The sequence below is a fragment of the Fundulus heteroclitus genome, chromosome 11 (genome assembly GCF_011125445.2).
Source record: "Fundulus heteroclitus isolate FHET01 chromosome 11, MU-UCD_Fhet_4.1, whole genome shotgun sequence".
NCBI lineage: Eukaryota > Metazoa > Chordata > Actinopteri > Cyprinodontiformes > Fundulidae > Fundulus > Fundulus heteroclitus.
The window spans coordinates 22766432-22794292 of NC_046371.1; the positions used below are offsets into that span (position 1 = coordinate 22766432).

The window sequence follows — 27861 nt, forward strand, 5'->3', positions numbered from 1 at the left end:
TCTTACATTTAGCAAAAATAAATAATGTTGGGAATCCTAGGTTTACCTAAAACAGGAACGGTTTAGTCTTATTTCATGTCAAACAGTGAGGTGTTTGTGTTAATGTAAGTAAACATATATATTTCTCATTGGACAAGATTAAAAAAACGCATTGTTACCCATGTCACTGATCTATTTGCAACAAGTTAACTTTAGCTTGCACACTGTTGTGTAGGTCAATATGCTGATGAGCTTTAAAAATTGCCCTGACGATGAAGAGTGCCCTGTCCCTGATGAAGTCCGTGAATCCTTGCTGGCTTTTCATAACACTCTGCTGGCGCACTGTGGTGAGTTTTTATACACCATACTCAATCTGGCAAGAGTGCTTTCAATATTTGCTCTCCAAAAGGCTAATATTTTTACTGATCCCCTAAAGGGGCGTTTTTTTCCCCTTCCATGTCCCTTTAGGGGCTCTGTATATTTTCAATGGACAATGCATTATTTTTAATCCCAATTCACAGGTGTTCATATTGAAGAGGAAGAGCAGGAGGAAGAGGTGGACAATTCTCTTCGTGGACGACTGTTTCGTTTGCTGGAAAGAGTGAAAAAGTTTCGGGAGAAAAAAGTGGAGGTGGAGCTTGAGCCCCAGGAAGATAAGAAACCAAGTGAGCTATTACTCCGCTGTCACAGTTAAACTTTTTTTTTTTTTTTTTTTTTTTGAAAATACAGCATTCCAAAAAAAGTAAAAAACAAAGCAACTGTACTTGTTTTCAGTAGTTGAAGACCTATCACTTCCTCTCCAGGAAGCTTTCTCAATTCAAAAAGTCTGGAGTAATGTGGAGTACCAAGCTTTATACTACTGTCCAAACAAAGGCCTTGTGGTTGTATAAAGTAGTATAAAGCTTGGTACTCCACATTACTCCAGACTTTTTGAATTGAGAAAGCTTCCTGGAGAGGAAGCGAAACGTCTTCAACTACAGAAAACAAGTCCAGTTGCTTTGTTTTCTACTTTTTTTGGAATGACCATAACCTGGATGACTGAGAATCTTCACCAGAAATACAGCAAGGAAGAGCATCTGTTATCAGATCTTTGAAACTTTTTTTTCCTCCTCATTGTTTAATTCCCTTTCCTGATTCTACCAGGCACATTACAGGAGCTCATTTCCCACACCATGATCCACTGGGCCCAGGAATCATTCATTCAAAACCCTGAGTTAGTGCGAATGATGTTCAGCCTCCTTCACAGGCAGTATGACAGACTCGGCGAACTAATGCGAGCACTCCCCAAGGCTTACACCATCAACGAGGTGTCGATACAGGACACCATGGATCTCCTGGAGTGCTTGGGTCAGATCCGCTCACTGCTTATTGTGCAGATGGGTCCAGAAGAGGAGAGGCTCATAATACAAAGCATTGGGTTTGTGGATAAAACGTTTTTTTTTTTTTATGGTTTTTGCCTTTGGTAAAACTGCAGCTGACAGACGTTTCATGTTATTCTTCTCTTTAGGAACATCATGAGTAACAAAGTTTTTTATCAACACCCCAACTTGATGCGAGCTCTGGGCATGCATGAGACTGTCATGGAGGTTATGGTTAACGTGCTGGGTGGCGGTGACTCAAAGGTATACATATTCAACGTCTGTTTAGGCTAAAACTAGATTGGTGAAATAAGTTAAGCTAGCTAAAGGCTAGCTAAAGGCAAAGGATGCTCAACCTTAGAATGTCCATGAAAACAAAAGTGATTTTTACAGGAAGAAACCAGCTTTCTTTTTACCTAACACTATTGGATCATGCTTTCTTTGAACAGGAAATCCGTTTCCCCAGAGTGGTGACAAACTGTTGCCGTTTTCTCTGCTACTTCTGCCGCATCAGTCGCCAGAATCAGCGTTCCATGTTCGATCATCTCAGCTACCTTCTGCAGAACAGCGGCATTGGCCTCGGTGACTGTCTCTGTTGACATCTGCGATTCTCATTGCTAAAAATACGAACCCTGGCTGAACATGGTGTGCTTTTTTTTTTCAGGAATGCGTGGCTCCACGCCCTTGGATGTGGCCGCCGCATCTTGCATCGACAACAATGAGCTGGCACTGGCTCTCCAGGAGCAGGATTTAGAAATGGTAAAATATTTTTTTTAAGCATTTTTTTTAAAGATGTGTGTTATCTAATATCTGTCAACACTTATATCTTTACAGGTGGTGAAATACTTGGCTGGGTGTGGCCTCCAGAGCTGCCCCATGCTGCTGGCTAAAGGCTACCCTGACATCGGTTGGAATCCCTGTGGTGGAGAAAAATATCTTGATTTTCTTCGGTTTGCTGTTTTTGTCAATGGTAAAACCAAATGTTGTTTAAATTCTATAAAAATTAAGTTTAAAAGTCCACATACCTTATGTTTTTCCCCCATTTGATTATAACAAATAAAATGTTTTTGTTTTTTTTCATGTAGGAGAAAGCGTGGAAGAGAACGCCAATGTTGTCGTGCGTCTTCTCATTCGAAGACCCGAGTGCTTCGGTCCAGCTCTGAGAGGCGAGGGTGGTAATGGTCTGCTGGCTGCTGTAGAGGAAGCCATCAAAATATCAGAGGACCCGGCGAGAGATGGTCCCAGCATTAAGAAAGACAGACGCTTTCCCATGTAAGAGGTCTAATTTTTGCCACCTCAAGTTAAAGGAACACATTTCTCTGTTCATATGGAGTATATACAGTTCTTTACCCCCTCTCGCTTTCCTCGGGCCTTAATAAACCTCAGACATCCCTCAACATGACCTTCTGGTCGCAGCTCAGGGTCAGTCAAACCAATGAGATCCGCGTTCACACTAAGATTAAAAAGCCCTTTGTCAATATCGAAGAATGTTAGGGGAGGACACTTACATGGTGGAGAGAATCAAAGCTTGACATGTAACGCAAATATACATAGCACCATTTTTGCAAAGTATTTCAATGTGCTTTACAGTAAAGCAAAGAGAAAAAAAACACCTGCTTTATCAAAAACATGATCAAAGCATGGCATAAAAGCATAAAACGTGAGACATTATTGCATGAAAGATTACAAAATGTAAGCTGATAAAAACTCTAAAACATGATTGAAATCATAACACAATCTTTACCCAGGCTCCAGGGAGAACTTGTTGATTTTAACAGGTTCTCCTGTTTCTGCCTACTGCTTATTTATTTTTTTTACATGTATTTGCATTTTCCTCCCAACTGCTTAGTTATATCAAAAACTGACATGTTTTGTCATATCATTCACCAGAATAATTTTATATCCATATTTACCATTATCCTCCGCAGAGAGGCAACGACCTCATGCTTTTAGTCCTGTCAGCTAGGAGACCGATTTGTTTCTGATAAATATAAATAGGAAAAGTACAAAGTGTTATAGAATAAAATAATATATAGGGAAAGAAATAATTTAAAACTATGGACAAAAGCATAAAGCAGGCAGAGTAGGTCGAGCAATGCAGCAACAACAGGATTGCAGGATCCTTCATTATACAACAAACTATTGTATAAGCTGCCAGGTATATGAAATACATTTGGACAAGGTAGGCAATTGAATTTTGTGTTTTCTTTTACATCATCTCTCCATTCTCAGATTGAAAATAAGAAAAAGAGAAACGTGTCTGTAAACAAATCATACTGATGCCATCAGTAATTTGCCGTTAATACTAAAAACACACTGCGGATTTGCAGGTGTGGCAAATCCGCAAAACCCTGCAGTCCATAAGACAAAATGTTTCTTATCAAGAGGCCTAGGAAATATATAATACTTGAATTGCTAAAAAGATGCAATTCTAGAATTTCTACCAAGACTAATCTAAAAACGTAAGCAAATGGCATCTTAATACTTTTTAGAAATGCAACAAAAATACCAAGCCAAGTGTAGAAGTTTGGGGACTGGGAATTGTCAAATTTTTCAAGAGACTGCATAGACTTTTCTGCTTTTGGTGTAGCACAAAGCTTTACAGCGTTTTTGTTTCCTGAAAGGTTTGGAGGAGAGGAGCAGCAGGAGGAGAACAGGGTACATCTGGGAAATGCCATCATGTCCTTCTATTCTGCTCTCATTGACCTCCTGGGGCGGTGTGCTCCAGAGATGCATGTAAGATGTGCAAAATCATAGCATCCATGCTAGATGTATACAACGCGTTGGGTAGAACAGTAAAAAAGATTTTGTTATTTCTAGTTGATCCAAGCTGGAAAGGGTGAAGCTCTTAGGATCAGAGCGATTCTGAGGTCTCTGGTTCCTATCGAGGATCTTGTGGGAGTCATCAGTCTTCCTGTTCAGATTCCTGCTTTGGGCAAAGGTAAAATCTTGGCGCATAACCCTAAATAAACAGTGTGTATGTCTTTAATAAAGGAATTCTAATACTTTTGCAATGTTTAACAATATTTCTATTACACTCTATGCTTTGTCACTTACAGTATTTTCTCTAAAAAACAAAGAAACAGAAACAAATTTGTAGTTAGAGTACTGAAACAGCCCTTTTGAACATTTTTAATGACCTTAACTTGTGAATCATGGTAATCCATTACTTTAATATTTGTGCCTTTTCTCTGGCCAAGTAACTAAACATTCTTCAGATGCAGCTCTGCAACCTTTGGAGTTCCTCAAGGTCTAACCAGGCCCCTCTCCTGTTCCCAATGGGACACCTCCCTAATTAAAACAAGATTTCCTTTCATTGCTATATAGTTGTCATGCAAGTATAACTGCCCTTAAAAGTCAGATTTATATATTCATGGAAATGTTTAGACAACCTCAAAATATGATTGAATCTAAACTTTTCATAACTTGAACAAAAATGTAACCTTCTGTGAAAAACTCTGTTGTACCTCACACAGCTCTATAGCTAAGCTTGAATTGCGACCTCTGGCCTAGGTGAGGTATGCAGTAAAGTCATATTTCTCAAAGAAAAGTTCAAACTCTTTATTTCTTCTTGATCTAAAACAATTCCTTATATATGTTTTGAATCGGCTGTCCCCGAGTCATTTGTAGCTGATACAAAAAGCGTTTGGTTGGCTTCTATTGCTCATGATTTCCTAATTCTATATACAACATTTACAAACATAAAGACATTACAGGAGCATTGGCCGTGCTCCATTCACTCCCTGTTTGCTTTACAATAGACTTTAAGATATTATAGATTCCCAACAAATTTCTATACGGACCGGCCCATGTTTAAAGTACAGAACGTATTCCTGTACGTTTTACGCCACCAAAGTCCAGCAACTACACTCAGTTTTTGCACTTGGTGTGCGGGACATCCAATAGCATTTAGCTGTACACCTGAGGCCTTATTGGTGTCTTTGCAAAAGCTGGCACAGTTCAGTAAAACAATGAAACAACGGAGAAATAATCTGTAAAATTCCTTAAAAAAAACTTTTTTATGCCATTGAGCTTGATTCTACTCTGGCATGTCTATTGCTTTCTATTAAACTCGTATTTTAACGTGTTTTTAAATCACTTTTAAACTGTTATTGAGTTTTTACAATTTTATCTTTTTTTTCAGTTTTACTGATTTTGTTTTTATTGTACAGCCCTTTTGGTTCAGCTTCCTATAGATTTAAATTAACTTTGTGTTTTGCTTAGACAACAGCATCATAGAGCCAAAGATGTCTGCTAGCTTTGTGCCAGACCACAAGGCCCCCATGGTGCTCTTCCTGGATAGAGTTTATGGCATTGACAACCAGGATTTCCTGCTCCATGTGCTGGAGGTGGGCTTCTTACCTGACATGAGGGCTGCTGCCTCTCTTGACACAGTGAGTCATAAACTTTTTTTTTTTTACTACTTTAATACTTAACATCCGGTGAGTATAGATTCATCTAACAGCTGGGATTTCTTTCCAACAGGCTGCGTTCAGTACGACAGAGATGGCTCTTGCTTTGAACCGCTATTTGTGTACCGCGGTGCTGCCACTCATCACCAAGTGTGCCCCGCTGTTTGCCGGCAGTGACCACCGAGCCATAATGATAGACTCCATGTTGCACACGATCTACCGGCTGTCTCGAGGGCGGGCCTTCACTAAAGCACAGAGAGACATTATCGAAGAGTGCCTGATGGCTTTGTGCAAGTGAGCTAAAATCTCAATCAAGTATAGGAGCGCTTTCATTTCATCTCAGGTTCATGCCTGAAGGCGGCCTTGTTTTTTACTTTCAGGAACCTGCGCCCGGCAATGCTTCAGCACCTGCTGAGACGGCTGGTGTTTGATGTACCTATTCTTAACGAGTATGCCAAAAGGCCACTGAAGGTGCAAAGAAGTTGGAGCATTTTTAAACTATACAAGAGTTCTCTGTCATAAATCATTTTCTTTTTTTTTCACTTTTATTGTCTTACATCCTGCAGCTGCTAACCAGCCACTATGAGCGGTGTTGGAAATATTACTGCCTCCCGAATGGTTGGGCCAACTTTGGAGTTGCCTCAGAGGAGGAGCTGCATTTGACTCGCAAACTTTTCTGGGGGATCTTTGAATCGCTGGCCCACAAGGTGGGCTCCCAGCAACATCATGGAGCTGCCAGAATATTCATGCCACTTTAAACTATTTAATGTTTTGTTTTGTTACAACCACAGACATCAAAGTGTTGGGTTGGATCTTGTGAGACAAACACAAAGTAGTGCAAATTTTGAAGTGGTGGGAACACATTATAGGACCAACTTTACCTGCAAAGAAAATTGGGGCGTGTCTCTTTCTCTTAGTGCCTGTTTATTTTTGCAATGAGACAATTCAAGTTGCTTTACACGATGAAGCCAATGATAAGAAAAAAAAAGATAAATAAGTACACAAAAAAAATCTGTTTATATATATATATATATATATATATATATATATATATATATATATATATATATATATATATATATATATATATATATATATATATATATATATATATATATATATATATATATATATATATATATATATATATATATATATATATAGATACTACACACCCTTATTGTCTTTTGAGAGATGCCTGTTTCATTTCCTAAAACAGGAAACAGGTCTTGGCTGAATGAAAAAAAAAATAAAATAAAAAATCAGTCTAAACTTCAATCTAAAGCATGGGGTATGAATAATTATGGTCTTAAATGCATATCATTTTCATTTCACTTTAAAAGCAGGTGCCACTTTGTGTTGGTCTATAATCTATAATTAGGTAATTACATCTTGTAAATAGTGGTTCATGCATGATAAGAAGTGTAGTTCTTAAAGTACATCTCTAAGGCAATGTAGCTGATAATATGTGTCTGCTAAAACTGTTAACATTTTGTCCTTTATAATTCCAGAAATTTGATGCTGAAATCTTCAAGATCTCAATGCCCTGCCTCTGCGCCATCGCTGGAGCTATTCCTCCAGATTATGTGGATGCCAGCTATTCCTCCAAAACTGAGAAAAAGGCCTCAGTAGATGCAGAGGGAAACTTTGATCCTAAACCAGTTGAAACCACAAAGTAAATATTTTTCAGGTTCTGAAAAAAGTTGAAGAACGTGCTTTCTTTTAGCTGTGTTATTATAGCTATGTTTTCTATGACTTTTGCCCCCAACAACAGCACCATTATCCCTGAGAGATTGGATACCTTTATCAACAGATATGCTGAATACACCCATGATAAATGGGCCTTTGAAAAGGCAAGGCATCTTCCCCTAATTTTGCACAATATCTATTATCACTAATATGCTACTTTAGGAGCAACATAACAGGTTTCTTTGATTATAAATTATGTAATTAGCATAGAAAGCGACTATCTTTGCAACGATGAATGATACAACTTGTCCTTAATGTTGCAGATTCAGAATAACTGGTCGTACGGTGAGGTGCTGGATGAGAACGCAAAGACCCATCCTATGCTCAGACCATACAAAACCTTCTCTGAGAAGGTAAGCTGTCTGTCGAGGGTCGTCTCACATTTCTAGAAACTGTTCCTGCTTCATATGTGGATGGCTTTTTGTTAAGGACAAAGAGATCTACCGCTGGCCGATTAAAGAGTCAATAAAAGCCATGCTGGCATGGGAATGGAACATAGAGAAAGCTAGAGAGGAAGAGGAGTCAGAGAAGAAAAAGGCAGCTTCTAGGAAAATTTCCCAGACTGCTCAGGTTTGGACCTATTTTACGTCTCCATATGTTATGTTGCAGCGCTTTTTATATGCTATCCATGATGATCCTTCTGTTGCAGGCCACTTATGACCCGAGCCATGGCTATAGTCCACAGCCCATCGACATCTCACACATGGCTCTTTCAAGGGACCTGCAGGTATGGCGGGGAAAGTCTAACAATATCTGTCTGTGTCTAAGCTCACTATCAATAATAACAGCTTACATTTGCACACAGTCAATGGCAGAGCAACTGGCTGAGAATTATCATAACACGTGGGGACGCAAGAAAAAGTTAGAGCTCCAAGGAAAAGGTGAAACATTTGTTGGTATATTCAATTTAAATGCAGTGTCTTGCAAAAGTACCCCACCCCCTCCCCATTTAACTTGAAGTTGTGCATCAAACAGACAACATGAAAAAATGACAAGAGGGGTGAACAGTTTCACAAGGCGCCGTATGAAGCAGAGACGGAGCTTTTTCTATTTTTTTATTTTAATTTTTTTCTTGATGTGGGCTTGGATGTGTAGGAGGGGGGACACATCCTCTGCTGGTGCCCTACGATACGCTGACGGCAAAAGAAAAGGCGCGAGATCGAGAGAAGGCTTACGAGTTGCTCAAGTTCCTGCAGCTCAACGGATACGCTGTCACAAGGTAAAAGACCCAGACGTGTTCGTAAAACAGAGCTGGGAATTACACCTTTTACTCTGATTTTATTTTATGTTCTGTGATTTCACTGTGCAACGCTCATAGATCTGTTCTACGTAATCTGCTGCCCATTTCAAAGGCACGAGCTGAATTTTTATCAAGCGTTGGTAATGGAGCATTCAAACAAATCAATTCAATTCAATTCAATTTTATTTATATAGCGCCAATTCATGAAACATGTCATCTCAAGGCACTTTACAAAACCAAAATCAATCAGATTATACAGATTGGTCAAAAAAAATCCTAGATAAGGGAACCAGTTGATTGCATCAAAGTCTTGACAAGCAGCATATCAAAAACGTGTGCACATGTATAAAATAAAGGAAAGAATATAAACACTCGTTGGCACCCTTGGTGTCTTGTGGGCACTCAGGATTGCTTTCTTAGAGCCAAAGACAGCCCAACCAATTTACTTTTATAAGTGGAGCATTACTGCTGTCACTACAGTGCTCTGCTTAATACTTATGCAGAAAACTTTAATGGGCTTTATTTTTGGGATTGTTTAAAATTCAATGGACTCAGAAATGGACAGATAAAAGAGAAAAAGGAAGGGAGAAAGGTGAGGCAAAATATTAAAGGAGAGAAGGTGATAAAAATTGAGTAGGGAAAAAAAGAATACAAGATAACATCGTTGGAGTCTGCTTCTATACTAGCAGAAAGAGAGATAGAACAGACCAAACAAAACATTATTCATAAATTACCAATTAATATAAACTGATTAAATCAAAGTCAAAATGACAAAAATGCTTCACTATATTTGGTTTACAGGAATTGTTAGGAAGAAGCAATCATAGCACTGGTGATTTTGTTGTTGTTATAATTAATTAAGCATTTTCTTGACAGGGATGGTTTTTCTAAATGTTTCCGTGTGACATTATGCTCTTGCAATAAAAATGGGCAGATCATTTGGAGATTTTTTTTACGCATCAAGTCCAAAGAGCACTGAAGACAGGAAAAGAAATAGCAAAACAGCAGCCAAAGTTTTATAACTTTTTTTTAATAAATGGAGGACCTTTAATTAAAATGCAAAGCAATTCTGCTCCAAATGGTTTCCTCTATGTTGATCCAAGACAAGTATGTTCTCCATAAATCAAAGAAAAATGTAAGTTTGTCACCTCTGTCTGTCTTCAGGGGCCTGAAAGACATGGAGTCTGAGATATCGTCCATTGAAAAGAGGTTTGCTTATGGCTTCCTGCAGAAGCTGTTGAAATGGATGGAAATAGCCCAGGAGTTCATTGCTCATCTAGGTACTGTGGCACAACAATGAAAAACGCAAACAGTAGTCTTGCACATTAAAGATCTGTGTCGATGTAAGAACTGAAAGGATCTTAATTTGTTAGGCCAATGCTAATGTGATATTGACATGTTTTGCAGAGGCTGTGGTGAGCAGCGGACGAGTCGAGAAGTCTCCTCACGAGCAAGAAATCAAGTTCTTTGCTAAGGTAAAGCTACTGCGTAAAGTTTGGGAGAAAGTCATTTTTGAAGGCATCACCATATTGTTGTACTAATGTAAGACAAAAAAAAAACCACTTTCACAGATCTTGATGCCTTTAATCAACCAGTACTTCAAAAATCACTGCCTCTACTTCTTATCAACACCCGCAAAAGTCCTCGGCAGCGGCGGGCATTCTTCCAATAAGGAGAAGGAAATGATTGCGAGGTGAGTTCTCTTTTTTTTTCAGGAGGCAAAACTGCTTTAAATTGTTTTTTTTTCTCTAAAACCACCCTTTATGCATGTCTTTTCTTCGATTTCTCTTTCCTTTCGCCTTTCTTTCATGACGTTGCTCGTCATAGTATCTTCTGCAAAATGGCTGCTTTGGTCAGGCACAGAGTTTCTCTCTTTGGTAAGATTTTCTCACCAAGACTGTTTCTGAATCTTCTGTTACCCTTATACTTTCCCTGGGTGTGTGGATACCTTATCTTTATTCTAAACTGGATAGCTTCATATAAATGCATGTTAGTGTTGATCAAAATAACACAACATTGTTCGTGTAGGAACGGATGCTTCTGCAATAGTTAACTGTCTTCACATCCTGGCCCGGTCGTTGGATGCAAGGTTTGCTGCTTATACAAACTTCTCTCAGGATTAATCTGTTTTTTTTTTATTCCTTCAATTCGTGACACTTTCTCTCTGCATTTTTTCAGGACTGTGATGAAATCAGGGCCTGAGATTGTGAAAGCAGGCTTGAGGTCATTCTTTGAGAGTGCCGCTGATGATGTGGAGAAGATGGTGGAGAACCTCAAACTGGGCAAAGTATCCAAAGGCAACCAGGTATATGAAGTTTGAAACCGTTTCTGACATTTCACTGCCAATGACTTACCTGAAGAGCTGAAACGATGAAATTCAATCTAAATCCACAATATTATCTATCCCGTCCATGAAAGCAAGTGAAAGGTGTTTCCCAGAATATCAACTACACAACTATTGCCCTGCTGCCGGTGCTTACCTCCCTGTTTGATCACATCGCTCAGCATCTGTTTGGAGATGATGTTATTTGTGAGTTTTTAATGTCTTTTTAATTCCTTGTTTTTAATGTATTATTTGACCCGACTCTGCTGTATCTGCCTCTGGTTACTCGTATGCAGTGGATGACCTGCAGATTTCCTGTTACCGCATCATGTGCAGCATCTACTCAGTTGGGACTGTCAAGAACCCACATGTTGAGAGGTAACGTCAATCCTGCGCACAAAGGTGCTATAGTAATTAGGATTACAGCACTTTTTTTTTAAAGCACGTCCTACACTTCTACCACACCTGGATAATGTTTGGAATTTGATTTGATTTACATTGCAGGCCAGAACAAGTATGGAAAAAGAAAACAAAGTAGGATTAAAGTAGCCTTTTTATAGTGGTATTACAATATACAGAATTTGCTCATTGCTCCATTGTCTAAATTATCCATCCATCCATCCATCCATCCATCCATCCATCCATCCATCCATCCATCCATCCATCCATCCATCCATCTGTTACCTCTGTAGATATATCTGTTCTACGTTCACAGTTTCTGTATTTGGGCTTTAGAAATAGGGGAATGATTCACTTTCCCCCTTGGAGGATGAATGAAGTCTTATCTTAAACTAGAAACTCTTGGATTTGAGTATGCAACACTGTGGAGTTTTCACCTTCAAAATTTCTCAGAACCAAGTTATCTTTTTTTGTTTGTTTTTTTTGTAACCAGGCAAAGACCCGCTCTTGGGGAGTGTCTGGCTCATCTTGCAGCAGCAATGCCAGTAGCCTACTTAGAGCCTCATCAAAATGAATTCAACGCTTTCTCTGTGTACACCACAAAGACACCAAGGGAGAGAGCTAGTGAGTTCAGAGTCTTTGCTTACATACTCGTGTATTTTCCTGGTCTGAAAAACCATGTTCCTGAGTCCTGAGTTTTCTTTCACCGCTTCTTGTGCAAAGTCCTGGGTCTGCCCAATGCGGTTCAGGAGCTATGTCCTGACATCCCACCGCTGGACCTTTTGCTGAAGGAGATTGGAGACTTGGCAGAGTCAGGGGCCCGATATACTGAGATGCCTCATGTGATTGAAATCACCCTGCCCATGCTGTGCAACTACCTGCCCCGGTGGTGGGAGAGGGGACCTGAAAACTTCCCCGAGATGGACGGTCAACTCTGCACCGAAGTCACTTCCGAACATCTGAACCAGCTTCTGGGCAGCATCATGAAAATTGTAGTTAACAATCTGGGTATTGATGAAGCCTCATGGATGAAGAGGTTGGCCGGTGAGTGCTACATGAACTTCTTACAAAACTGTGTAAGCCTGAATTATTCTTATTTTTTTTCCCCAAGTAAAATTGCCTAATTTGTTTCTCTGCTAGTGTTTTCGCAGCCCATTGTGAGCAGGGCAAAGCCAGAAATGCTTAAATCCCACTTCATTCCAACAATGGAGAAGCTGAAGAAGCGGACGTCCAAGGTGGTAGCTGAGGAGGACCATTTGCGGATGGAGGGGAAATCAGAGGGTGATGAGGAAGACGGGACCATACGTGACGAGTTTGCTGTACTGTGCCGTGACTTGTATGCCCTCTATCCTCTACTTATTCGCTACGTGGACAACAACAGGTACAAGACAATTACCACCATCATGTTGATATTCTTAACCAGGATTCCTGCTTAGTTCCACTTTGTCCTTTGCACGTCCTCAAAGAAATGTCAGCTTAAGGAATGAGTTCTTAAGGAAATCATTTTCTTTCCCATCACAGAGCGAGGTGGTTGACCTGTCCTGACCCAGACGCGGAAGAACTCTTCCGAATGGTCGGAGAAGTCTTCATTTTCTGGTCCAAATCTCATGTGAGTTTGTTCATCCGGCCTTTGACCACAGCCATATCTGTTGGAAAGTTAACCTCCATCTAATGTTTCTCGCTCTGTATACGTCGCAGAACTTCAAGCGAGAGGAACAGAACTTTGTGGTGATGAATGAGATCAATAACATGTCGTTCCTCACTGCTGACAGCAAGAGCAAAATGAGCAAGGTGAGATATCGCTGTCTTTTGGTGTTGTTAAATGTTATATTAGGCACTTCTTCATTGGCAAAAAAAAACATTGTTTTAACAGATTCTTGTGCTGTTTTGTGTACATGCATTTGGTTCTTTTAAGATTTTTCTTTTTTTTTTTACATCTGTAGCCATTTTCAGGCACTCACAGTTGGTCAGTTAAAAAGCTGCAGTAATAGTATCAATGCCAACTTTTTAAGTGGTTTTCTTGTGATAATGTGAAATATAATTGCATTATCAAATGCAAAACCATACCACAATCATATCTTGGTACCCAAAGATGATGAAGACGAATTTTTGCCTGAAAATTAGATATTTGTTCAAAGGAAAATGTTGTGTTTTTGATGACACAAGGTGATTAGGATGCAAAAAGCTGACTTTCATGTCTGTCACCTAGTTAATTTATGTCTGGGATTATTGGGAGTTTCAGTGGCTACATGAGTAGACAAGCTATAATGGTGTATAAAAGTGCCATATGTAAACTATACCATCAGTAATAAACCGGGAGTTAAAATATTTCATAAATGATAGAATCTGACAAAAACACCATTCTGCTCTACAATGATAAAAAGTAACTACTGTCCTCATTCTGATTTGTTCCATACCAAACGAAGAGAGGCTAAAATGTATGTTTTTGCAGTCGTATTTTAAATTCAGGTGTAGGTTTTGACAGTCTAATAAAAGAAAAGTAATGCTTCAAATCTGAAAAAGCAAATGTATTGCAAATAATGTCTGTTTCCCTTTTGATGTTTTGTTTGTATGTAAATCTTTATATCAAGAATGTCTTTATGAAGACTTCAAATTCCCTAAATTAAACTTAATCAAAACCAAAGTATTCCCAAGATTCATTCGGTGCTACTAAACTGTGTTTAGTAGCACCGAATACTTGGATAAAAGAAACAAAAATATCTGCTATGATGGAACTCTAAGGTCTTAAATCTGAAGGAGAAACTAGCTTCCATCTCTACTGAGAAGCACCACAGATGCAGCATCATGCTGGGGGAATGTTTTCTTTTAGGCAGGAACTGGTCGACTAAATCACACACAGGGTAAGATGAACGCAGCACAACAGGGACATTCTTCAAGAAAACCCACTCAGAGTGTTCTGGACCTCAGACTGAGGTGATGATTTATGGTCCAACCCAATAAGGATCCAAAGAACGCAGCAAATTAAACAATGCGGTAGCTGCTTCAGGAGGGGTTTGTGAATGTCCTGCATTGATCCAGCAAGAGCCCAGACTTAAATTCCATTGAACATCTCTGAAAAGACCTAAAAATGGTTTCACCTGATTTTTCCCATCCAATTACTGACCTTAACAATATCTGCAGAGAGGAATATTGTAGCTTGTAGACATTCCTGCCAGAGGTGCTTCCACACAACATTAAACCATCATGGGTTTTAATAGTAACATTTTTAATACATTTGCAAAGAAACCTATTTTATTTTGTCATAATTGGCTTTTGTGTTTTAAAAAATAGAAAACATAACCGTTTACTCAAATCTATTCAGGAATTTGCCAGTATTGTAAGAATATGTGGAAAAAGTGAAGATGTGGAAAAATATACTGGTGAAACTAATTAGTCTTTTTTTTTTTTTTTTTTTTTTTGTTAGAAATGTCACAGACATATCAACCAAAACTACACATGGCCCTTTACAGAGTTTAGCAACCTGGACATCCAAATATAGGCCGTAATTTTTGGAAAAAAAAATGTTTCAGCAAAACGGTATTAAATGTCTGCGGACATAAAATAAGTGACAACAGATGAAAAACACGTATCAGATATTTGCTGATAGTACAGAGAGATTGTTTCTATCTAAATAAAATTTTAAATGTTTTATTTATTTTACATGGTAGTTTAATACTTCCATCCTCCTGGCTTCTCTAGATGTGTCGCCACTTAAACTTCTGCAAAATCACACATTTTGATTTAAAAATCTATTGCATGACAAGAATGATTAACTTAACTGGGTGGAAGATTATGACATTAGATTTTTGCACCAAAGTAATTTGTTAAGATAAAAAAATGAAGCCTTTTCCCAAGTGTAAGTACTTTTTCTTCATGGGTTTACTAAATGTTTTTCTTGTTTTTTTTTTTTCAAGCAAGCCTCATAGAAACTATTTAAGTGAAGACAGCCACCCTTTGCTTCTGTGCAACAGCGTTTTGAAAAAATAAAATAAAATGTAATGTTTTGTTCTGGGACATAGTTTAAAAAAAATAAACGTTCAGTTATATTTGGTGTGACATGTTTTTCATTAATCTTTTCTACAGGGCTCGGTGGAATGTGTAGTTTGCTGTAATTTCTTAAGGCTTGTATTTTAGTTCCCTTTTTCCCAAAGAGTAGCAGTTGTGTTAACAATATTCTCTCTCTGGCTGTCCTCTGTGCTCTTCTTTTGGGTTGCGGCTGGGTTTCCAGGGCGGTGACACAGAGGTTAGACTTTTTTTCTGCACGACCGCTGTGCTGACCGCATGGCACCTCACATTGGGGGAAATTTTCATCAACCCCTCCGGCACACTGGCACATCTAATCCACATTCACTTGTAATCTCTACACAAATAAATGTGCATACATGTGCTTTCATTCAGACAGAGCCGGTCCAAGATTGAATTGGGCCCTAAGCAGAATTGTATTTGGGGACCCAGTTTGAGTTCATATTATTTATTAACCCTAAGGCATTAGAGTTTTTAGCAATAAATGTTATAAAAGCTTAACATGTTTTTTTCTGTTTGGGTTTTTCTGTAAAAGTCTCTAAAACAAAAATTATTCTCTGCTCAAAACTTCCAAACATTAAACAATTCTGATGATTTTAACCCTTTAAATGCCATTTTGAATATGGCACTACTGTTATTTGGAATAAAATTATTATTTTCCATTTAAGATATATGAAATATTTTGGTAGCTGGGGATATTATCTTAAATAAATTTTGACTGTGTGAAAGATTTGCCAATATATTTACGTTTGTGCATTGTTAGTTTTTGGGTGTCATTCAGTTTGAAATGTAATACCACCTAGAGTCAATAAGAACACAGACTCTCTCCAATGACTGCTATAAAATGTTTACAGATTAATATTTTTTCAGCTGTTTTGTATTCAAATATTTTGATCAACTCCAGTCCTGGTCAAACACTAGGTGCTTGTCAGGAATTTAACTTTATAAATGCCAGTTTGATTATATGGTACTAATATTTTTTTTTATGAAAACAAAAGTACACAAAAGGAATTATTTTCCCCATAATATTGGTTGGCTGAGTTTTTCTTAATCAGCCTTGGCTATTTCAAGGCTTAGTGAAAATATTGACTTTATTGACTTTCACGTATTATTTGCATCCAAATTAAATTGTATTTCCCTCTTAAGTCACAAGAAGACAAAAATGTCCCATTGATTGTTTCACTTTTGAAAGAAAAAAAGTAACATTTACCATTTTCACTGTTCACTGCTAATATATTCAATTTTCGCTATTACAGCTCTATAGATTAAACAAATTTCTGCTAATGTTATTGACCTTCATGGGTTGCATATACTGTCATGTGCAGCAACACATGCAATCTTTCAAGTAAAACTAAAAAAAGAGATGAAGATTATTTTCATTAGTACCAAGCGTCCCTTCTTTATTGGTTGATTTCCAACTACAATGTTCAAAGAATGTGACTCCAGCACAGACACAAGCAACAAAAATGATTACATTAGCAACATAAAGATTTGACTTTTAAGATAACCAGCAGACAGTGGAGTATTTTCCTCTTTAAAAGAATTAAATTAAGATTTAAAATATTTGAAATTTCATTTTAAACATGAGAGAAAATTAGAAGTTTTGAGATCCATTTACTGTGTGTGGGTTTGAGGGCCCCCTGCTGGTCTGGGGTTCCTCCTAAACAGCTTAGTTCACATGTGCCTTGGGCCAGCTCTGCATTTGTTCATACTTACAGAAACACGCACAAACACTCATATGTTTCATACAAAAGAGACATGTCTAACGTCTTCTTTAACTTGTGAACATGTTCACAATCACAGAGCATCAGTGATAAGTAATCACAAGTTAAAGATGCTGACATTCTCTGAGGATCCCGGGACAAACGGGCCGGCCTCGCCTGTGGGCCGTTTCCAGTCCTGCCAGTGTGTGAGGAGGGGAGTCAGGAGGCGCTTGATGAAAGTAAACATCGGTAGAGTCAGGCTCATGGCACTGGTCTTTACATGAGTCCCAACTGAGGTAGTGAAAGCACAGTGCCATCATCCTCTCACTGAGTTTGCCCTTTTTTATATCATAGTTGAGTTGGAGACTTATTGTTTGCCATTTCTTTTTATTATTTTTCCTATTATTGAAGGTAGTTGAGCTGTATGTTTTTGTAATGTAGCTGTTTGCCTCTAGGGGACGATGTTAGTCTTCTCTGTGCTCTTTCTTTTCTCCTCCCTTAAAATGGAACAGTACATTATTGCCTAGTTGCCTTTAGACTTAATTTGCAGACTAATACATGGTTTGATGCTTAATGCCACTGAAGTAGGTCTTCTCACACTTGTTGGGTTCCCTCTTTAAACTTAAAATGACCATGAACCTAACTAAAACATTAATTCACACTTATTTTATAAATTCCCTAAATTGTTTGCACCGTCTAAACCACTCCTATGTAACATAAATAGTTATTAAGTTTGATAGCAATTGCTATTAGTAGTGGATATCACCCAGGATAGCAGGGATTGATCTAATGAAAGGGCAAGATCCCAGTTTCAGTAATGGCAGAACTACAACTTGAAATTCGCTTTGGTTTCATTTTCAGTATTTTTGTGAAGCAGCCTCTCACAATTGCTCTTCTTTTAAAAGGAAACCTTATTTGGACACCCTTAAGTCATGGTAGCAACATATCAGAGTCATCTTCCTATACTGCATTAGATACAGCACTTATTGGCACCCTTGGTGAAGATGTGTAAAGATCCTTAAAATAGAAATTACCTTTTATACCAGTAGATTGATCTCATACTGAAAGTTTTTTTTAAAAAGCAAACGTTATTTTGTGTACATTTAAAGCTCATCTTAATAAATAAATTAAATCAACAGTGGCGTAATTACTAGCATACTTTATTAGCTGTAACCGAAATGCTTTTGTATAGATTTATTTATTTATTTTTGTACTTTTTTAGGCTCTAAAAACTTTCAATTAGCAATCCACAAACTTCCTGGTTCTTCTGGATATTAAGGATGCTTCAGTTGTTTTATGTTGAACTTTGCAAGTCAGGATATTCTTGTAATAACATTGCCAGTAACCTAAAGTTGCATATTTTACCTGTCAGATGAAACAGATTAAACCAAATCAATTAGAACTACGTGAAGGATGGAAAAACAAATCTGTTGGACGAAAACAACAAAGAGGTATGTTAATACATGGATATATGTGTGTAGGTTAAAACCGTTACAGGCTTTGGTCAGACCAAACTAAAATTGAGCATTTGAACTGGAAACACTACTCTTGTGTTTGGTGTCAAACAAACTAGGAATTTGTGTACAATCCCCTCATGCCCACTGCAAGGTATGGTTGGGAAGCCATGATGATGTGGGCCTGTTTCTCTTCCAAAAACCCTGGGGACCTTGAAAGAGTGCATAACATTGTGAAATCTGACATACCAGAACGTTTATACTATGGTGTAATAATTAATAATAATTCTGGTGGACCCTACCAGGAAGTAGAAAATAGGTCATGAGTAGCTCTTCCAGTTGGATAATAATTCAAAACCTACAGCCAAAATTAACAATAACAATGGTTTAGATGACCTAAAATCAACCTTGTTTCATTGCTATCTCAGTTCACAAACCTAAATCCTATAGAAAACCTGTGAGGTGAGTTTAAGAGAACAGTACATAAGAGAGGATCCTGGACGGTCCAGAGAGATTGTGTAAAGGTATCTCTGTCTGTACCCCAACCTAAAGTGTGACAAATGACTAATAGTTGTTCTATTGACAAAAAGGAGCTACTACAAAGCATTAACAGGTCTGGTGTCAATACTTGCTGTATCTGTGATTTTATTAAAACCAATTATTTCTTCACCTTCCCCACTAAATAAGATCTTTCTCACACAGTCACCCATTCCCTGGATATACTAAATTACACCTTCTGTCTTTTACGGTAGCAATATTTCTCTTTCACCGCTTCAAAGATAGATAACATCAACCATTTTAAAAGAGAATGCATATGGAGGGGTGAACATTCACACCATGAAGTACCTTCACGTATAACGCAGTAAGCCCTCGTATCAATGCAGCCACCTTGGAGGAATCCAGAAAGAGCAGCTAACAGAAGAACTGAACTCTCACAAAAACCAAAACCAGAGTTTGAGGCATGGACAGTGATAAAAACCATCAACAAATGGTTGATTGATTAACTGCATGCAGCAAAAATAAATAAATAAATAAGCATTTAACCTCCAAAACTTTTTGTACACTAGCTAACACCATGTGATAGTATAACTTTTAACAAATATAACAAGTAATTGTTTGCAAAGGATGCTTAATGGGTTCTAACCTGAGTGGAATATATTTACTGCATGCTGTGAATGTAATTTCATTTGTTTTAATAAGACCCCTTCTTTTCAGCCGTCCCTCTCCCCAAAGCAGCTATGTCACTACTTGTCCCTCTAGTTTTCTCTATGTCCACAGTTTACCAGTCTGAGCTCAGAGAAATAGAGAACATATGTTCTGATAGCATTTTGAAATTTTAGCTCAAATGTTATATCTCAGCTGTGCATGATAGCTACATCTTTACCAAGGATCCTAAATCGTGTTAGCTAGACATTTCTGCTTTTTTTTTTTTTTTTTTTTTAACAACTTTCATGTTATGCAGTGCCTTGCAAAAGTCAGCCTACCCCTTAAACACTTTCACATTTTGCCTCGTTGCAACTACAAACTTCACTTTATATCATAGGGAATTTTGGTGAAAGACCAACACGAATACTATATGACAGAGAAGGGGACCTATGGTAACTCTGAAAGACGTGCAAAGATCTACAGCTGAGGAGCAAGAATCTGTCAGTAGGACAGCTTTTAGTTGCACAATCCACATAACTTGCATGTTTGGAAAAGTGGCGAGAAGAAAGCAGGGAGTCAAAGAAAGCTGTTCAAAGTCCCATCCACATGTCCAATAGGGGGCACAGTGGAACATGGTGCTCTGATCAGATGAGACCAAAGATGAACTTTTAGGGCCTACATGCAAAATATTTGTAGAAGGAAGAACTAGCAGTCCACATCAGCCTGAACATGTTTTCTCCATTGTAAACCATGGTGGTGGAACCATCATGTTAGGGGAATGTTATTCTTCAGCAGGGAAAGGAAGCCAAAAGTTGATGGAAAGCTTTAAGGAGCTCCATGATACTGGAAACAAACAGTTAGAGGCTCCAAAAGCTTTAGATCGGGATGGAGGTTCACTTTCCAGCAGGCCAACAATCCTTCAACCAACGGCCACCATAAAATGGTTTGTTTCTGGTTTGTCCATGTGTTTTATGGATCCAGCCAAAGTCCAGACTTACATCCAATCAAGAACATCCCTCAAGACCTGAGAACCTTTGTTCACAGATGCTCTCCATCCAATCTGACTGAGCTTGAGCTATTTTGCAGAGTAATTAGTAGTATGGTAGAAACACTCCCTAAAACACTTGCAGCTGTAAATAAAAAATAAAATAAAAAAACGTTGAAAAACAAAACAGCTGGATCCTCCTATTCTGGACCCTTCTATTCTGATGCTGTAGCTTGCAGTTGTAATTTCAGAAAAAAAAGGAAAAAAATCACTTATTTTTTTGGAATAAAATCTTAACAGCCAATTTTCCTTATTTTCATAATTATGCACTATTTTATGTTGGTCTGTTGTATAACATCCCATTAAAATACAGAAGGGTGTGGACAGAGTTAAGGGGGATGACTACTTTGCAAGGCAATGCAGTCTTAAAGTATTAGTGAGTTAGGGTTATGCTCAAAAAGGTGTTTTGATAAATTATCTGCAGGTTCAAAACTGTATACTCAAATAGATTTAGTAAAAATTGTTATCTTCTGCATTATTGTTATCTTCTGCATTATATATATTAAAAATGAGGGTCCATATCCCAGGCGCCACGCCTCAAAGATTTTGTGGAATATTGTGAATGCTTTTGGTTTGTTGTCGTTCCTGCTCACAGGGCGGAGGCTCAGACACCGAGCGCACCAAGAAGAAGAAACGTGGAGATCGTTACTCTGTTCAGACCTCCCTCATTGTTGCTGCCCTGAAGAAGATGCTCCCCATAGGCCTGAACATGTGCTCCCCTGCTGATCAGGAGCTCATCAACTTGGCCAAAATCCGCTACTCTTTAGTAATGTTTCTTTTGCTTTTGTGCTTTGCATAGTAAATATATTGTTTTTAAGATAATTTACCTGTTGCTAACTTTTTTTTTTTTTTTACTTTACAGAGAGACACAGATGAGGAAGTAAGAGAGTTCCTGCAGAACAACCTCCATCTTCAGGGCAAGGTGTAATATCTGAACCATTAAAACACCAGGGTCATATTTTTTGCATGCAGAACTTTGATTATCTATAATCTTGACCAAGATTATAGATAATCAGACACATCACATCCCAGAAATGTATGCGTCCCCTTTTTGTGAAAAGGTGGACAACCCGTCCATGCGCTGGCAGATGGCCCTGTACAAAGAGATGGCAGGAAAGGCTGAAGATGCTGATGCTCCTGTGAAAGTTGTCAAGAGAGTGCAGGAGGTGTCCGCTGTCCTCTATCATCTTGAAGTGGTGAGAGACGGAAAACAAATAATATTGCAAAGCCAGTGTTCAACTTCATACTTGTTTTCTTGTTAAATCAATGGTGCCCCCACCTCGGAGTATTTCATTGCAAAAAATATATATTATTATGCTGGAGTTAATTTTGTATATTAGATTTTCTTTAAATACTACATGAAACAATAGACGGCTTTGCACAAAACAAAACAAACAGAAGATCCGTATAAATAGTGCTTTAAAAAGTATTCATACTCCTTACACATTTTCAAATTTCTTTTTAACATCACAACCTTAAATTTTGTTTTCTTAATTTCTTGACATTACTATTTCTTGATAATCTAAATTTCTTGAGATTATTCTTTTATAGTACAGTTGTTAGTGCAGGAATTAAAAACTGGAACGAAAAACAATTACTGTTTTTCAACTTGGGGGATTCATGGATGCATGGCTGCATATATACGTTTATACAAACACAGACAGACACATACAAAGATAGTGTCCACTTGTTTGTAATTTAATCACCATGTAACAGTAAATGCAGATTTTCAGTGAAGGCCTCAGAGCTTTGAGAAAAAAGAACACAACAGAAACGTCAAGGATACTGTTCTGGAGAAGATTCAAGCAGGATTAGGTTATAAAACAGCATCCTAAACTTTAAACATCACACAGAGCGATGTCTTCTTATTCTGTTGAAAATGTCTATATCCATCTCTACAAAATGTATATTGTCTTCTTTGAGAGCAAAGTGGAAGCGAAGTCAAATTAAAATCAGACGATTAAAACGGATTCTGTTTCTGACTTAGTCTGCAGACTTTCCACGTGTTACAACAGCCCACTCAAAGTTCTGACCTAAATCCAATTTAGAACCTTCCCAATATTTGGAAAACTGATGCTGACAGATGCTCTCCTTCTAATCTGAGCTTGATCCTTTTTGCAAAGAATAAAGGCCAAAAATTCAGCCTCTTGATGTACAAAACCGGTAAAGACTGGCCCTAAAAGAGTGTCACTTGTCGCAAGTCTTTCAAAACTGCGTATCGCCTTTCTTCTACTTCACAGGTGTTCACAACGTGTGGTTTGTCTGTCATGTAAAATCCCAACCCAGTTTATGGTGTATGAATGCTTTAACATGAAGTATTAGTAAGTATTAATATTCTGTCTCTGCAAGACGGAGCATCCTTTTAAATCCAAGAAGATGGTGTGGCACAAACTGTTGTCTAAGCAGAGACGCAGGGCTGTGGTGGCCTGCTTCAGAATGACGCCGCTCTACAACATCGCAAGGTGAGCAAGCTGAGCTCATATCAGTGCAAGGGCTTCAACACTGATGATTGCTGACTAGAGATAATCTGGTCCATCCAGGCACAGAGCTTCAAATATGTTCCTTGAGGGATACAAGCGCAACTGGATCCACACTGAGGGTTTCTCATTTGAGGACAGGATGATCGACGATTTATCCGTGTGTAACGCCCGCTTTATCCGCCGCCGCGTTATCTTGGCCGTCTCTTACATTTGCTTCGTCCTGTAATGTCTAGAAAGCAATGGAGCAGGAGGAAGCAGAGGAAGAAGAGGAGAGGGAAACGAAGCCGGATCCCCTCCACCAACTTATCCTTCACTTCAGTCGAACGGCCCTGACGGAAAAGAGGTCAGGCAGGTCTAAACGGACTCCATAGTAATTTGCATGAAGAGTTCTTGAACCGCAACACTGTTTTCTCTTCTTCCCATTCCAGTAAACTTGATACAGATCATCTCTATATGGCATATGCAGACATTATGGCAAAGGTGCGTCCCCACGCGAGATCTTAGCGTAGTGTTCACTGAAAGGCTGGAATGATTTTCAACGTGTCTCTGTCTTTATTTTAGAGTTGCCATATTGGTGAGGAAGACGAAGTAGGAGAGGAAATGGTGGAAGAATCTGAAGATGAGATGCCCTTTGAGGTGCGACAGTCAGAACTGGTAATGGGCGGCCAGGGGCTAGGGACCAGGAACACGGCGGAGCGGTAGCTTTCAGTGCATCGAGTGACTTCATCATTGGAGCATTTACGTCACAACCACATCTCTCTTTCTCTCTGTCCTGTTTCGTTATCTATGTATGCTTGTTGACTGCCCTGCTTCACTCATTGCTAGCTACCTAATTCACCAATCACAAAGCTCCAATTCAGACGTCCTTTTTTGTGTCACAGTTGCTGCTTGCTACCAGTCTCTCTGTTTCAAAAGTAAAACATCGGAAGCAGCACTTTAGTTAGCTTAATGTGGCATATGGCATTACAAAGGATCTGTCTTATAGAGCTAGTTTTTCATGCCTTGAAGCTGGATTGGGTCTAACTACAGTGTTATGAAAAAGCATTTACCCCATTAAAGATTTCTTCTGTTTTAGCATTTTTTTTGTTGTTGCTCTTAAATGTTTAATATCATCAAGAATAAGTTTGTTTGTGACAAAGATAAGTGGTATGACTACGCAACGTTTTTACTGATGTTTAAAGTCACTGAAAATGCTCCTCACACCAACACGACCCTATGGAGAAACGTTGGTGCTAATAAACCCAACAATATTAGAGATAACTAGCAGCAAGTCTTTTACATCAACGCTACTCGTTGCAGAATTGGTTAAATTAAGCCACAACAGGGTGTTTTTGGGTATGAATGACCGATTTCTGTTGTTACCTCTTGGATAAATTGTTCATCACCCCTTGGAGTGATAATGGTAGGCCGGCCACCTCTGGGAAGGTTCAGCGCTGTTGTTTCATGTTGACTCTGGATAGTGGTCAGTGTGGCTTGCTGCTCTCCCAAAGCCTTAGAAATGGCTTTGTAACACTCTCTAGACTGAGAGAATGACTGTATTTCTCATCTGTTATTGAATTTCCTTAGATCAGGATAAGGTGTGTTGCTCTCTGAGATATAGTAGCCTACTTTATGTTGTCAGACCAGTTGCATTTAAGTGGTTTGTAGATGTGTGAACTTTGTATGAACTCAGGCTATCTTTATCAAACATAACATGTATTGATGATCTAAAACATTGAAGGGTGACAAAAAAAAAAAAAACAAAGACAGAAGAAATCTGTAACGGGGACAAAGACTTTTTTTTTACAGCACTGTAGCTCAAACTAATGTAACAACAATAATGTACTAATCCTCCTACTCCTCATCATCATTGTTGGATTCATATTTTCTCTTAAAACAGCGTAAACCTAGCTGAAAATCTAATGTTGTCTGATGAAGGCTACAATAACGCAAAAGAAGTGTGGAGATTTTGTTCATTTGGTTTCGCCCACACTCCTAAGCGAGCGGGGCCGCTGGGTTGACATTAACTGGCAAAGCCGGCTGTGTCTGAGGAGACCATCGGTCCTTTCCATTCGATGTCTCACACTGCACACTCATTTATTCACACTGTGCTGACTTCACAAGCTCAAGTATCAGTCAAGTCAGTGTTATCTGTTTCCCGCAAGCGCTTTTGTGCTTCGCCAAGATGTATCATTTTACGCAACTAAAACGTTAATGAATCAAAAAGTGGCTTCAAAATGTTTCTAAATGCTCACAACAAACTGGGGAGTCAGACATGCTGAAAGCCGGAGAGCCTCAGGCCTATTTGAACCCCAAAAATATCTCAAGGTGCCTTCAGACGAGGTCACTGACAATGTCATTCCTCCCAGTTTATTTATGTTGCTGTCTGTTGTCCTTCTCTCTTTCCCTTCCTCCACTGCTCCATGTAATGTCCCTCACCTCCATAACACCCGTCTTATTAACTGGATGCTACTGACCAAATGCCCCCTTTCCCCACTCACATAGCAAAACTGACCGACTACAGTGAAAGCCAGGATCGCACACGCACCAAGAATCGCGGTCTTTTCACGTAAGCTTTCGCACTTGTTAAGCGTCAGAGCACAGACGTCTCCAAACGATTCGGCACCACCAGGCTGTGACACGAGCACAGGCGTTAACACTGCAGCCGCACGACACATAGCGGGTAGAGCACAGCTAACTATATGCGGGTGGGAGGGTGGTTGTGGGAGGGGAGGGTGGGATCAAATGTTTTCTACAGTTATTTATTATCCGGCTCAGCCGCTGTCTACTTGCATATGTCATTTGAATTTTAGTTAAAGATGGCTCAGAATTTGCTTTACATCATCAGCTATATTTCCAATTATCTGTCAAATATAGCATGACTATGAAATGCCAAATATTTTACAACCCGGAATATACTATTCCGGGTTGTTATGCCAAGTCAGTGAGGCTATCTTCTGTAGTCCAACGCTTGCTCAAGCCAGCAAACGTGAAGCCTTAGAGTAACAGCTCCTTTACTAATGAACTGAGCTGAGAGAATGTGTGTAAGAGACAAATAGTTTTGATATAGTAGTTATAGTAATTCCTAATGCTAGTGCATGTAAAAGAAACTCTGAGTGAAAATTCCACGGTCAATTGAAAAACATGTTGCATTTTATTAAAAACTTTAAGCAATTTCCACTGTGGTTTGAGTATACCATATTTATTATTAGAATTTGATAATGCTATAGATGCTTTTTATGATACTTCAACTTATGATAAAATATAGAGTAGTAGTAAGTAGAGTAAAGACCAGCTCAATTTTCATGTAAACTTTGACTGCATCATTTTTGTGCAGATTAATATTCCTGGAGTATCGCAAGCATAACAGGGCCATATTAACTGGTTAATAAGTCAGGCTCTCTGTTCAGGTACAAATAGGCTGTTTGCAAACTGCAATAATTATTTTTTTATTGTTTATGCTAACAGAAATATTATCAACCAGCCTAATTTGCCTCTGGTCAGCTGGGAAAAAGGCGTTGGAGCCATGCTTTCAGCCAGCTGACCAGTAGTACACAGCAACAGGTGGGGGAGGGAGGTGCTGCATTAAAGTTGGAGAAAACTAGTCAAAGTTGGAGAAAACTAGTCATTCTGGACCTTTGTCTGGCATCTCATTAAAGGGACTTTTAGTATTAGCATATTTTTATACTAGTAACCAGCCAATGACTAGTGTATACTGTGTTCTGATAAATATTTCTTCAACTATGTGACCAATTAGTAAAGAGCCCCACTTTTCTATTCAAATGATTTATGTATCGTATATCACTACCAAATACTCATCATTAATTTTGCCTGTTAAAGGAAAAGGAAATGGAGAAGCAAAGGCTTCTATACCAGCAGTCCAGACTTCATAACCGTGGCGCTGCAGAAATGGTCCTGCAAATGATAAGTGCCTGCAAAGGTCTTCTTCCTCTTCTTCTATACTCTAAAATCTTTTTTTTTTTACCGGAAAGCCTCCCTGTGCTTGATGCTTTCTTTGTTCTCCAGGTGAAACTGGGCCGATGGTATCTACAACCCTCAAGCTGGGCATTTCTATCCTCAATGGCGGAAACAGCGAGGTTCAGCGGGTACGTGTGTGCAAAATCAACCATTTATTCAGTAATTATGTGACGCTATTTTAAAACCGTTTTTTCTTCCACTGTGTTGTCAGAAAATGTTGGAGTATCTGAAAGACAAAAAGGATGTCGGCTTCTTTTTGAGTGTCCAAGCTCTAATGCAGACTTGCTGGTTGGTTTTCAGTCCTTACATTTTTTATTTTTCTATTTTTTTATTTGTTTTTGGAAAATGAGTAACATAGTAGTTTATATGTGACCAGTTAGGACCACAGAATGAAATCAAAGGTCTATGTTTTATACAGCGTGCTGGATTTAAATGCCTTTGAGAGGCAGAACAAGGCAGAGGGGCTCGGCATGGTTTCAGAGGAGGGAACAAGTAAGTTTCTGCTTTCTTCACTCCGTAAAGATCTTTCCACACCTAAGATATTAAAGACAGAAACAGTGAAAAGGTAACCACATAGTTGTTTAATATATGTA

General features: G+C 38.7%; 1 protein-coding gene across 9 annotated transcripts in view; it reads left to right on the plus strand.

Moving 5' to 3' along the window:
- LOC105919890 (ryanodine receptor 1) overlaps positions 1-27861 on the plus strand; it is a 69060-nt gene that overhangs the window by 25141 nt on the left and 16058 nt on the right. For 4 of the 9 annotated variants that reach the window (XM_036143153.1, XM_036143155.1, XM_036143157.1 and 1 more), the window contains exons 39-85: positions 215-326; positions 501-644; positions 1123-1396; positions 1487-1601; positions 1787-1919; positions 2002-2096; positions 2172-2307; positions 2423-2609; positions 3962-4073; positions 4158-4278; positions 5562-5731; positions 5823-6043; positions 6130-6220; positions 6316-6456; positions 7261-7424; positions 7524-7602; positions 7762-7851; positions 7928-8068; positions 8148-8225; positions 8304-8379; positions 8594-8717; positions 9903-10018; positions 10146-10213; positions 10310-10431; positions 10566-10615; positions 10767-10827; positions 10917-11043; positions 11157-11268; positions 11358-11439; positions 11954-12084; positions 12184-12504; positions 12601-12841; positions 12982-13069; positions 13159-13251; positions 15689-15703; positions 21427-21597; positions 21694-21753; positions 21893-22027; positions 23181-23293; positions 23372-23468; positions 23545-23654; positions 23740-23791; positions 23873-23965; positions 27131-27230; positions 27317-27396; positions 27480-27556; positions 27687-27760. In XM_036143153.1, the coding sequence (XP_035999046.1) occupies positions 215-326; positions 501-644; positions 1123-1396; positions 1487-1601; positions 1787-1919; positions 2002-2096; positions 2172-2307; positions 2423-2609; positions 3962-4073; positions 4158-4278; positions 5562-5731; positions 5823-6043; positions 6130-6220; positions 6316-6456; positions 7261-7424; positions 7524-7602; positions 7762-7851; positions 7928-8068; positions 8148-8225; positions 8304-8379; positions 8594-8717; positions 9903-10018; positions 10146-10213; positions 10310-10431; positions 10566-10615; positions 10767-10827; positions 10917-11043; positions 11157-11268; positions 11358-11439; positions 11954-12084; positions 12184-12504; positions 12601-12841; positions 12982-13069; positions 13159-13251; positions 15689-15703; positions 21427-21597; positions 21694-21753; positions 21893-22027; positions 23181-23293; positions 23372-23468; positions 23545-23654; positions 23740-23791; positions 23873-23965; positions 27131-27230; positions 27317-27396; positions 27480-27556; positions 27687-27760 (5593 nt within the window). The remainder of the gene's footprint in view (positions 1-214; positions 327-500; positions 645-1122; positions 1397-1486; positions 1602-1786; positions 1920-2001; positions 2097-2171; positions 2308-2422; positions 2610-3961; positions 4074-4157; positions 4279-5561; positions 5732-5822; positions 6044-6129; positions 6221-6315; positions 6457-7260; positions 7425-7523; positions 7603-7761; positions 7852-7927; positions 8069-8147; positions 8226-8303; positions 8380-8593; positions 8718-9902; positions 10019-10145; positions 10214-10309; positions 10432-10565; positions 10616-10766; positions 10828-10916; positions 11044-11156; positions 11269-11357; positions 11440-11953; positions 12085-12183; positions 12505-12600; positions 12842-12981; positions 13070-13158; positions 13252-15688; positions 15704-21426; positions 21598-21693; positions 21754-21892; positions 22028-23180; positions 23294-23371; positions 23469-23544; positions 23655-23739; positions 23792-23872; positions 23966-27130; positions 27231-27316; positions 27397-27479; positions 27557-27686; positions 27761-27861) is intronic. The other 5 variants (XM_036143154.1, XM_036143156.1, XM_021312179.2 and 2 more) reach the window with 2 other exon arrangements.